Source organism: Arachis stenosperma, chromosome 10, assembly GCF_014773155.1.
Source record: "Arachis stenosperma cultivar V10309 chromosome 10, arast.V10309.gnm1.PFL2, whole genome shotgun sequence".
In the NCBI taxonomy this organism is placed as follows: Eukaryota; Viridiplantae; Streptophyta; class Magnoliopsida; order Fabales; family Fabaceae; genus Arachis; species Arachis stenosperma.
Window position 1 is genome coordinate 127,829,976 of NC_080386.1, and position 13,065 is coordinate 127,843,040.

At 23.0% G+C, this 13,065-nt stretch overlaps 1 protein-coding gene across 1 annotated transcript; it reads left to right on the forward strand.

Annotated features, from left to right (window-relative positions):
- The first annotated feature begins 626 nt into the window (after positions 1–626).
- Positions 627–11,384, forward strand: LOC130957688 (agamous-like MADS-box protein AP1). The gene is made up of 8 exons (XM_057884532.1): positions 627–706; positions 1,010–1,085; positions 2,545–2,609; positions 7,908–8,007; positions 8,098–8,139; positions 8,941–8,982; positions 9,072–9,175; positions 10,871–11,384. The coding sequence occupies exons 1-8, from the start codon at positions 627–629 to the stop codon at positions 10,875–10,877; spliced, it is 516 nt and encodes a 171-aa protein (XP_057740515.1). The 3' UTR covers positions 10,878–11,384.
- Positions 11,385–13,065: the final 1,681 nt, after the last annotated feature.

Genomic DNA, 13,065 nt, shown 5'->3' on the forward strand with positions numbered 1-13,065 from the left:
TTTAATATAAAATATATATTAAAAATAAATTAAATTACACGTATATTTATACAAAAATATTCTGATATTTAAATTTTTGTTTTGGGAATCACTAGAGGTGACCACAAAAGGAACTCCATTTTGTGGTTGCTTGGAAATGCATTCTTTTCCTTCTTTGTCTAAAATTAAGGTGAATGAATGAGATGAGAGCCCTCATAAACTATCTTCACTTTCTACTCTCTCTAGCCTCTAGAAGCCTATTATTATTATTATTATTATTATTATTATTATTATTATTATTATTATTATTATTATTATTATTATTATTATTGTTGTTGTTGTTGTTTGAATTTTGTCAGGTAAACAATAATTTTTGTGAACAATATAAATAATGAACTTTAAAATTAGTTCAATCAAAGAAAAATATACTACATCTCTAAATTATCTATCTAAATTTTAATATTAGAATAACTATCTGTAAACCTATTAAATTGAACATCTGATTTTTTTCACATTATTTAATATTTCTATTATGATTCCCTGCTAATTATTGCTTGGTTTTCACTCTAACTTATTTATTAGGTTGGTGGGTGGTGGTGTTGATATAAAAAGAGAAGGGGAAGAAAAGAAGGAATAAAAAGAGAGTGATGGGAAGAGGGAAGGTGGAGTTGAAGCAGATAGAGAACTTCAACACAGGCAAACTCTCTCACTTTTCATCTCATTCCAGGTTTCTAAATCTATTCTCCTTTTCTCTCTAATTTATGTATTCTTCACTTCATATTCACCATAAAGTCAATTCTCCTCAAAAATTAACAATAACAGATAATATGAATAGTTATATTTTTAATATATTTTTTAATCAAAAATCTTTTTTTAATATATTCTTACTCTCTTTTTGTATACCTTCCCCTCCCAGTGGGGTTTTGGTACACTTAAATTTTGAGTGACCCGGATTAACTTAAAAGCCAATGGCACCATGCCTAATTTTTTTTTATTTATAATTCTTATTTAATTTTCATTTGTGAAACAGCGTGGAAAACATCCTTGAACGATATGAGAGACATGTTAATGCATTGAAAATCAATGGAGGTGAAAGTGGATCACAGGTACTAATACTTTATTCAAGAAACATACTTTTCTAATTGGTATATTATTAATTTTCCAATTTTATTGTTATTGCTGGTGTATGTGTGTATAACATAGTTTTTCTGTTAGGAATTACTTAGATATAAAGACGTTGAAAATATCTTTTTATAAAGATATTTTTTAATAATTAAAATTTAATATATATAATCGATTAAATTGTATTTTTTCGTCAAAATTAGGCTAGACAAATTGATTTGACCGAAAAATGGTGAATCAAATCTTGAACTGGTCTAAATTAATATTTTTTTTTTATAAAAATGACTACAATATCTTATTATAAAAAATAACTAAAATACTTCTATTATATATATATATATATATATATATATATATAGATATATATATATATATTAATTTTGAGAATCCTAAATTTTAGTCTTTTATTTTTCTATCGTAGAGTTAGGATTTAGAATTTTTTAAATTAATATATATATATATAATAAAAGTATTTTAATCATTTTCTATAATAAAAATATTATAGTCATTTTTTTATAAAAAATAATATTAATTTAGATTAATTTAAAATTTAATTTACTATTTTTTCGATTAAATCAATTTGTTTAACTTAATTTTAATAAAATTAATATGATTTAATCAGTTATATATGTTAAATTTTAATTACTAAAAAACATAAAAAAAAAAAACGTTTTAGCCGTTTTGTCTGCCTCCCTTTTATGTTATCCTCTCTTTCTATATACAGTGCACAATATCCCCAACACAACTCTTTCTCAATAGCTTGCTATCTCTTCAAGTTGTGTTTGCCATATCTTTTAAATCAAATATTCTTCCAAACTTTCTTTTATCTTATCTTCTATTTTTTTTTAATTTGAATTTTCAATTTCCTTAAAGTTTTGTAATAATATCTTATTTTCAATCTTCATGAGAGATAATTAATCCGCCTGAAATCATGCAAAATAAATGAGAATAGATATTAATTTAAAATTTAAAATTTAAAATTTAACTTTAAATCATGTATGTTCACATTATTTTTTTATGAATTGCCTATACTTTAGAATATTTTGTTATATTATTGAAAAAATATTATTCATTAATTAGAATATATTTATGATATGATATAATTCTCAGGTAAAATGAAAAAATAAATATTTTTTAAAGATTATATTATTTAATATATATATATATATATATATATATATATATATATATGGTGGAGTCTAAGGTGACTATCATTCTATGATTGTTATATATACAATGATAATATTTAAAAAATATTACTAAAATTAATATAATATTTTTTTATATTTTCGACATTTTTATCTTTTATTTTTTTTTATATTAAAATATTATTTTAATTTAACAATACAGCTGCCATAATTATAACCAGTATATATATATTAGTCCTTGCGATTATTTAAGTCTCAACCAGTAATAATATAGAATGATTTTAATTTATTGTAGGGAAACTATGCATTGGAATGTTTGAAACTCAGGAGCAAAGTTGAAGCCTTAGAGAGAAATACAAGGTATGGGTGTGATACCTGGTAATAATAAGCGCCATTGTTACACTTTGGTTGTTATGTGACGAATGTTATTTATTTGATCGGTTTTGTTAGATAGACGATAATTTTTATAAATAATGTGAACAATAGATTCTAAAATTGATTCAATAAAAAAAAATATTCTATCCTAAATTATCTCATAAACATTAACATTAGGATAATTATCTGCACACCTAGTAAATTGAACGTTCAATTATTGTTAATTGTACATGAATAAATCGAATAAAAAAAAATAATCATCCAATTAAAAACAATAAACATAATTATCTGCATACCTATTAAATTGAACATCTAATATATCTATTGTTCATATTATTTAATATTCTCATTGTTTACTTATACTTTTTCTTTATCGATAATGATAGAGAAATAAAAAAAAAAGATAAATTTGTTTTATTTAATTAGCATTTATATTAATTGATACGATAATTATTAGAACTAGAATTGGTACTGAAAAATGATTTTCTGCTGCATCTCTATTAGTTTGGGATAGAATATATACATATACACATATGAGCCTAACAAACTAATAAACCACTAATTAAACCTAACAGCAAAAGATTCCTTTTCAAATAATGCTAATTAACTAACTGCAGTAAATAAATAACAATTATAACAAGCACAAACAAAGCAAGATATCTACTAATAATAATTAATAAATACTAAATAAAATATATTTAGATTGTTTTTATTTTTTATTTTTTGGTCCGTCAAACATTATTATGTGTTATGCCAATTGCCAAGTAATTAAGAATAGGGTTTTGCCTATTTAAAGCATGAAGAATGCTAAATGGCGAAGATTTCGAAATGATTTCAAACTCTTTAAAATTGGTTATGCTCGAAAATTTTGCAATTCATTTTTTTCTTTAATGGCACTTTTTTTTAACAAACATTTTTAAAACAAATGTTAGCAAAACCCTTAAATGTAAGAGCATGTTATGTAGTTATAAAAATAAAGATTTGACTAAGGATACTTGTAAATAGATGATTACTTATCGTAAAAAAGAGTTATATAAAAGTATTCACTTTTAAAATTTTACTTTTCCACAAATAAGTGTTCACTTAATTAAGAAATCAAATGTAATAAGTATTATTTTATCAATAAAGTTTAACATCCAAGTTATTTAATCAATTAAGTCCAACTAAATTACTATAACCTAATTTATTTCTACGCACCACTACTTCTAACAAATTTTTTATTTAATGCGTGAAAATATATAACTACATTCTCTTTCTTCTCTGTATTCTCTTCATTCTTTATGTTTTTTTCATCGTTATCTTCTTCATCTCCTCCTTTTTCATCATTTTTCTCTTTCATTATCGTTATAGTTATTACCACCACTTCCACCTTCTTCTCTTTTTTTTTCTCATTTTAATTTCTTCGATCTTCTCCTTATTTTTTCTCCTCCACTTGCTCCTCCTCCATTATCATTATTATCATCATCGTCATTTTTTTTCTTATATGTATAATAAAAAAAGAAAAAAATAAAGAAGAAAAAGAAAAAAATAGAGCATTAAAAAAATATTTTTGTCTTTTGTAGCAAAATTTTGGTATAAAAATTAAGAAATTTATATGTTATTTTTAAAAAATTTCGATGTATTTTTTTAATAAGTTCTGCATAATTCAAAACTCTTTCTCTTCCTCCTTTTCATCTTCTACTTCTTCTTCTTCTTCTTTTTCATCATCATCTTCTTCTTTTTTTTATTCATCTTTTCCTTCTTATTTTACCTTCTCAAGTTTTTTCTTGTTTTACTCTATTAATAAGAACAAAAATAAAAAAAATTAAATAAAGAAGAAGAAACACATAATGTTGTAAAATTACTAGGAAGAGAATGAACCTATATTTATTCAACTAAAAAAAAAGAAATAGAAAAAAATATAGCATTAAAGAAGACATTTTTGTACCTTTGTAGCAAAATTTAGGTGTAAAAACTAAAAAATTTATGTGTTATTATTAAGAAATTTTTGTGTATTTTTATTCTAATAAGTTCTACATAATTCAAAAATCTTCCTCTTCCTCCTTCTCATCTTCTGATGCTTCTTCTTCTTCTTATTTCATTTTTTTATAATTCTTCTTGTTTTATTCTCTTAAGAGAAATAAAATTAAAAAAAAGAAGAAGAAAATCAATGCTGCAAAATTACTAAGAAGAAAAGAAAGAAAAGAAAAAACATGCATAACAACAATAAAAGCAATAAAAAATGACAATGGAGAGAAAACACGCGAAGAAGAAAGAGGAACGCGAAAAAAGAAGAATGAATGTGAAGAAGAAGAAGGATGTATTTGCATTAGTGAAGCACACGTGTGTACACGTTAGGTGTAGTGGTTTTTGTTGGATTTGGACCAACTTAATTGAACTTGGTTGTCAAAAAGATTTGGATGTATATCGAGACTATTATGAAGAGTGTTAGGGGCCAGCAATTTTTGTGATTTGTAGCCATCAAGTAGCTATTAATAATGTTTTTAATGGTGTGAGATTTCATCTAATAATGTGGAATTATTCATTTTTCTTTTGTTAGTTACATGCTAACCAAAATTTAATAAAGTTGCTGGCCCTAGACTTTTCCTTATTTTATTTACTCTAAATAATCTTAAAATTAAATAAGTGATGAGATATAATATATAAATGGATAAAGTAATTAAGGAGAGAATTACTACTATATTAATCTAAAGGATAATTTTGTAATTTTAATTTTAATTTTTATAACTCTAACACATTTTAATTATTTTCTTAACTTCAGTAAACGTTTAAAAATAGACACTACGTACTTATTTGAGAATGGAGAGAATATGTATAATGTTCTTTATTTGTTAACCATAAATTCATTGAAGACTTAAACCATTTTAATTATTTTTCAATATAAAAATAAATTACATAGTTTAGTAAATGTTCAAAAAATAAGTATTAGCTAAATTTAAATTAAAGATAAAACTAAAATGTTTAGATTTTAGTTCATGACTGTACTAGAGGACTTGAGAAAGCAAAGTTGAATCGAGACCATAGACGTTTTAGTTCCTTGTTTTTTTTTTTTTTTGGAGGAAATTAGACATTATAATCAAGTCTATAAATTAAAGCAATTTATACGACAAAAGTTTTTGAAGAGTTGGATAGATTATTATTTTCAGTCCTACACATCTAAATATTTTTGTATTTAAGTTTAATTAAGTAGGTCTAAATTTAACAAAAATTATTTTCATTACACATGCGATTTCAATAACGCTGTTCTTTTTTTTTCTTGTTCGCTTTTCTCTTTCTTTGTCTTTGCATTCCTCTTTCTTCTTCTTCACGTTCTTCCTTCTTCTTCTTCACTTTCTTTCTTTTTTTTTTTACATTACTTCTTCTTCGCGTGTGTTTTTCTTAATAGTCATTCTTTTATTGTTATTGTTATTGTTGCATTTTTTCTTTTTCTCCTTTTAATTGAAGTTTATTTGGATAAAAAAAATGAACCGAATTTAGTTCAGATATAGTGAATACTTACAGTAAGATCAAGTGAACTTAACTCAATTTACAAATGAACCGAATTCATTTCAGATTTAAATAAAAAGTGATAAACATTTAATTAGCAAGAAAAACACATTTCATTTCATTTCTGTATGTAAATGAACTCAATTAAACTATAAAAGATTGATGAACCAAATTTCTTAAGAAATAACATATTTGGTGAATACTTAAAAATAGTATCAAGTAAACCTAACTCAATTCACAAATGAACCGAATTCGGTTCAGATTTGAACAAAAAGTGATAAACATTTAATCAATAAGAAAAGCAAATTTCAATTCATTTCTGCATGCAAATAAGCTCAATTAAACTAAAAGATGAACCGAATTTCTTAAAGAATAACAGATTTGGTGAATACTTAAAAGTAGTATCAAGTGAACCTAACTCAATTCACAAATGAATAGAATTCGGTTCAAATTTGAATAAAAAGTTATAAACATTAAAGCATATTTCAATTTATTTCTACATGCAAATGAACTCAATTAAACTAAGAGATGAACCAAATTTCTTAAGGAATAACAGATTTGGTGAATACTTAAAAGTAGTATCAAGTGAACCTAACTCAATTTATAAATGAACTGAATTTGATTCAGATTTAAACAAACAGCTAAAAAATTACTTAAAGAATAAAAAAATTGGTCAATACTTATCAGTAGTATCAAGTAAATCTCAATTAATACACAAATAAACCTAAATAAACTAAAAAATAAACTAAAATTATTTAATGATAGCATCAGAGAAAATCAGAACTAATATAGATGTTAGTAAAATGTTGGTGTTATTGGTGATGACGACAACAAAAAAGAAAAAGAAAAAAAAGAAGACGCAACATTGGGAAAGAAGGAGGAGGAGGAAAAACCTGTGTAAGAAGAAGAAAGAGGAGGAGGAGGATAAGGAGAAAAAAAAGAGAGAAAGAGAAAGAGAAAGAGAAAGAGAAGAAGGCACGTAATTTAAAAAGTTGTTATAACAATTTAATTAGACTTAGTTAAGTATTTTGTTTTGATGTAGAGCTTTATTCTATTATTTTTTTCATATAAAATCAAATAAAAATTAAATCAGTTGATTTATATGAAAGTTAATTTTTTGTTCAAATAGTAGGTTGTTTCAAGGATCAATATTATCAATAAAAGAGAGTGTAGAATTTAATATCTCAACTACAAAATCATTAGTTTTAGCTAATATAAGCTAATTTTTTTTTAAATATCATGTTATTCTAAATTTTAAATTCTAATGATTAAAATCAAAATTTTAAATACTAAATTTTAAATTATAAATTCTAAATTTTAAACCATTATAATAATAAAATTTAAAACATTCAAAACGTAAGAACTAAAAGAATAATTTTATATATAAAAAAGAATTAATTAATATTGATAAACTAAAAGTTTATTATTCTATATATATTTATTTATTTCTCCCAATAAAAAAAAGCACAAAAAAGCTAATTTTTTCTTAATTATAAAAAACTCATTAAACATGACGGTGGAATACATCAAATCAATTCTAGAGAAGCTTTTTGATATTCTTTATAAAAATTTAAGCATTATTCTTAATTCATGGGTTAACTTTTAAGATGAAGTTATATACATCCACCCAATTATAATAGCTAGGATTAATATAATGTGGACATAGTCAAACCTCTATTAGAAAAGGTTGATTATTGTACATGGAAAGTTAGATTGTTTTAAAACAAAAACAGCTCTATGAAAATTGAATGAATATAATAAATGGCTTACTAGCTATATAATCTTGAATGCATGAAGGAACTTGGCAGGAAATGATCTTGATTCATTGAGCCTGAGAGAGCTTCAGAATTTAGAGCATCAGCTTGAAGCATCTTTAAAGCGTATCAGAGGAAAAAAGGTGAACATTAAAAAAATGATTGATTTAACATTTTGAATGATGTCCATTGTCCAATTATTGACTTGTGATTTATATATTATTTTTATGCAGAACAATAATATGAAAGAATCCATCTCGTTGCTGCATAAAAAGGTAATAATGTACAGTTGGGTGGATTATATGCCTAGAATAAATATATTTGCAACAAAAACTTATATTATATATGTAAATTTTTGTGCTATATATAATAAATTTGTGTGTTAGGTGAAAAAATTTATATATTATGTCGATAAGAAGAAACATAAAAAAAAAAAAGAATAAGTACGTACGTGGTGCGAGTGATTTTTATTGAGTTTAAGTTTAATTAATTAAATTTAATTATAAAAATATTTTTACGTGTAATATTATTAATATTTTAAGAACATTAATAAAATATTACAAATAAAAGGTTTAAGTAAAAAATTATTTTTTTTAAGTTTTATACATTGAAAAATAACAAAAAAAATATTTTAGTTTGATTTTTTTGTTTCTTAGATCTGTTTTTGTTTTATTATTTAAATTATTCAAAAATATAAAATTAGGATTAGTTAAATTCTAAAATTTGATTAATTTAAAAGAATATTTTTTTCTAATCGAATAAAATAAGAATGTTTAAGACTTTTTATAAAATTAAATAAAAAAATATTTTTTATTTTTATTTAATTAAAAGGGTGTTATAATAAAAGTGGTGATATAATATATATTTAAAAAAAATTAAATACTGATATAAAAAATAAATTTTATATGATTAATTATTATTTGTCTATATTTTAAATGTATCGGTATGTATGAATTTATCAACGTATCAAAACAAATAATTGTATATATATATGTAGAGAAAATAATGTTTTTATTAAATTATTAATATATATCTAGTGTCCCCACTCTCAAGATTGCATATATATCATGTGGCAGGCAAAGGCATTGCAGGAACGCAAAAGCACGTTAACAAAAGAAGTTAGAACTCAATCCTTTTATTATAGACAACGCAAGAAAGGAATGTAAAATTAATTTGTGTTTTAATTTCTTATTATATTCATGGATAGATTAAAGATAAGGAGAAGACAGTGGTGGTTGAAGGTCCAGAGTGCTGGGTAGAACAAACCCTAATGCAATCTCCCCAAAGATCACTTCCTGCTTTAACACTCGGGTATTTATTCTCTTCTACATGCTTTATGTATTTATTACACAATAATATTAGAAAAGACAAAAAAAATAATTAAAATTTATTTTATTTAACTTTTATTAATTTTATAATAATTAATAAAAATTAAATAGAATAAATTCTAACTATTTTTTACTAATTCTTTTTTTTATCAAACATTTGGGTTTTTAGTCATTGTCCTTATCTTTTCTGGGATGAGTCTGAAATAATAGAAGAGACTACTATGACATGGTTGCCCATTTTGGATATATATACATGCTTATATACTTAGGTTTTGTTTGGTGAAATTTTTTAAGAATGTGTTTATATTTTTTAAGAGTACAAATTTTTTATTTTATATTTGATAAATAAAAAAATCATGTGTTTGTATTTGTAATTTTTAAAAAATAGTATTTTTAAAAACATTTAAGATAGGACTTTTGAAAAATGATTTATACTTATCAAGATAAAAAAATCTAATATAATTTTTATATTAATTAATATCAAATTAATTCTTACATTAATGTCTGTTGTAATAATTTTAAATTTTATAAATTATTTTATTAAAAATATTATTATTATATATACTCATTAAAAATTATTTTTAATTTAATTTATCGAAGATAAGTACTATAACTTTTAAAAAATAAAAACTTTACCAACTAAGCGTTAGTACTTGATACTTTATAGAAATTGCAAAAATAGCTCTCTAGTTTGGTATGCACATTATTAGGGAGTGTATACTCTTTTTTTCTACCCGAAATCTTTAATTTGCTGCTAGATTCTGTTGCTTGATATCTAGATTGAAAAATGTTATCTCTTACAAATATATATGCCCAGCAAAGAAAGTTATATCTTCTTTTGGCCATATAGTTAGCAAACTGGTGGTGAAGAGAAGTAGTTAAAGAGTTCAACCCTATTTTTTTTTACATTAAGATGTCATAACAAAACTTGGCTTAATTAGATAAAATTTTTTAAAGAGGTGCTTGTATTAACATCTTATTTTGTGACTAATAAAAGAATTTTTTTTATATATTTAGAGTTTATTAATATTTTTAAAAATATTTAAAAATGAATTATTTAAAGTTAATTTTTACTTATCAAAATTAAAAGTCTAATTAATATAATTTCATATATTAAAAATATTATATACATACTAATAATTAGTTACTAATTAATGTATTTATATATAAATTTATATATAGTTTAATTTATTTTTAATATGTATTTTGTATATTAATATATCACTACAACAAAAATTACTTTTAGTTGTAAATTTTTAATAACAATAATATGATGACCACTACATATATATTGTTTAATTTATATTTTTGCGATAATTATATAGTTGTCGTTATTACTATATGTTATAGTGGTAATTATATATTTTTTTGTAATCATTAAAAAAAAATATTTATTGATAATTATATAATTGTTATTAAAATTTTTTAGCGATGAAATATAAAACAACTAATATTTAATTGATAATAAATATATTAAGAATTATTTTTTTACTATTAAAAATAAAATAAACGATCACTAAATATAATTTTTGTAGTAGTATATATTCTATATATATATATTGGTAATTAATTTTGGTGACTAATCCTAAAATACATTAGAAATATTATAGCCGGCAAAAGTCCAATTATGATTATATCTTATATATATGATTCATTCATTGTTATATATATATGTCAGATTATAGATAAGATGCATGAAAATGGTATAGAGAAAGAAAATCACGGAGGAGGAAGCGGCTGAAGCTCAAACGACTCAAACTATCTCCATCTCTACTCTTCTACTAGCTACCATAATCATTTTGCCTCATAAATCAGTGGCATATATATATATATATATATATATGTTGGTAAAAACTCAGCTACAGTCAAATTTACGTAAAGTTGATAGTTGAGAACTATTAAATAATTTGACTGATTTGACTAAAATTTTATTTAACAACTTTTAATTATCAACTTTATATAAAGTTGACTGCAACTGAATTTCCACCTTATCTGTTCCATGTGCTGATCACATCAACTACCTAAAAAACAAAAGATGAAATAAAAGTATTAATTGCTACCTTTAAGTTTAATTTAACACTACTTGCTAAATCTTTTGTATAGGAACTGTCCTAGTAAAAGTACTAGAGTGAACACTTAGTTTGGTTTCCGTTCATTCACACCAACAATAAGATGATTTAGAAAGAAAAAAAAGATACCATGACTTAGCTTCTGACTTTACTACTTTAAAACATTATGATTTTTCTATTAAAATGTCTATTAAATACCAATAGATATTAATTTTGTGACAGTTTTTATTTATATTTTGTGTGTAAGAGTTTTAAATCACTGCAATCAATTAATTAATTTATTTTAAGAATTTTCTTCGCTGATAGTAGTTTAATAGAGAAAAACTACCACAAGAAAAAGAATAAACGCAATACCTTTAAAGAAAAAAAAGTGAGACGAAAAATATGCGAAAAAAATAGTGATTTTAGTTTTGATGTTAATCATAGTTATCAGAAGTTATTATGAGGAGGACAAGAGAGCAGAGATAATAATAATTGACGTAAAAATTATTATAGTGATAACTAATTTTTTTTTTGTATAAAATTTTATAGAAATTTTAAATTAAATCATCACAGAAAAAATTTCTGTTAATATTTGATCTGATAAACCTTTTAATGGATTGCATTATCTTAAATTAATAATGTTAAAGACTGAATTATCTCTTTATTTGTTAAATGATTTGTGTAAATAGATAAAGACCAAATTCGGTCATCTCTTAAAATATTATTATAATTTATAAGTAGACTGCTAAATATGAAAAAAAAAGAAAAAAAATTACTGAACTCAAATAATAATATAAATTTAGAAGAGTCGAATCTCTTGGCGAGCATCTAAAAATAAAGATTTGTCTCCACGAACAGTCATATATTCATACAATATTTTTTTTCTCAATTACAATTGAAAAAAATGTTTGCCAGTGATTGTCACCTTTTGGTTTTTCAATTAGCTAAAATATGGGGTGCAACATCAAATTAGTGTCAGATAAGTTTTGCTATGGATAAACTAATTTGTGAAAAACCTTTTAATATATCTTGGTTCTTGACTTCTTAGAATATCATACAAATTAATTTCTAACAAAATAAAGAAACGATTTAGTCTCTTATTTTTAAATTTTAGATAATTTAATTCATAAAATATTGAAAACTAATTTCTCACTTTAAAAAATATTAAGAATTAATTTATTCTTTTATTTAAAAACTAATTTATCTAACAATTTTTTTCAATACTAAACTGGAGGTGACAAAACGGGTTGAACCTGTTGAGCTGTTCCGCTAAACCCGCTAAAAAGGCGGGTCGGGTTAGGATTTGGATCCCTCCGAATTTAAAAACCCTCTAAACCCGCACCACCAAATTTGTGGGTTTTGGCAGGCGTGGGGCGAGTCGGTCTGCCGGGCCGAAGATTTTTATTTTTATTTTTTATTAAATAAAAGAGTGATTACTATTATAAAATTAATAATTATAGAATTTCTAAACACTTTTTTTTCATTTTTTGTTTTTATTCTTCTTTTAGTTATTAACTTTATTTATTTTATTTTACAATTTTGTATATATGCTCAAATTATGTGACTTATTTTTTAAAATAAAGATAATTCTATTGAAAAATATTATTTTGAATAATTTTATTGAAGTAAAAATTTTTAAAAAATAGTAAAAAATATATTATAATTTGACTATTTTTTATTTGTATTTATTTTTTAATTATTATTTTTTTGTTAATTTTAATGAATTTTATTAAAAAAAAAAAAGAGTCAAGTGGGCTAACCTGCCGACCTGTCAATCCGCAGGACGAGCTAATATTTTAAACCCATTTTAGTTAAGCAGGAC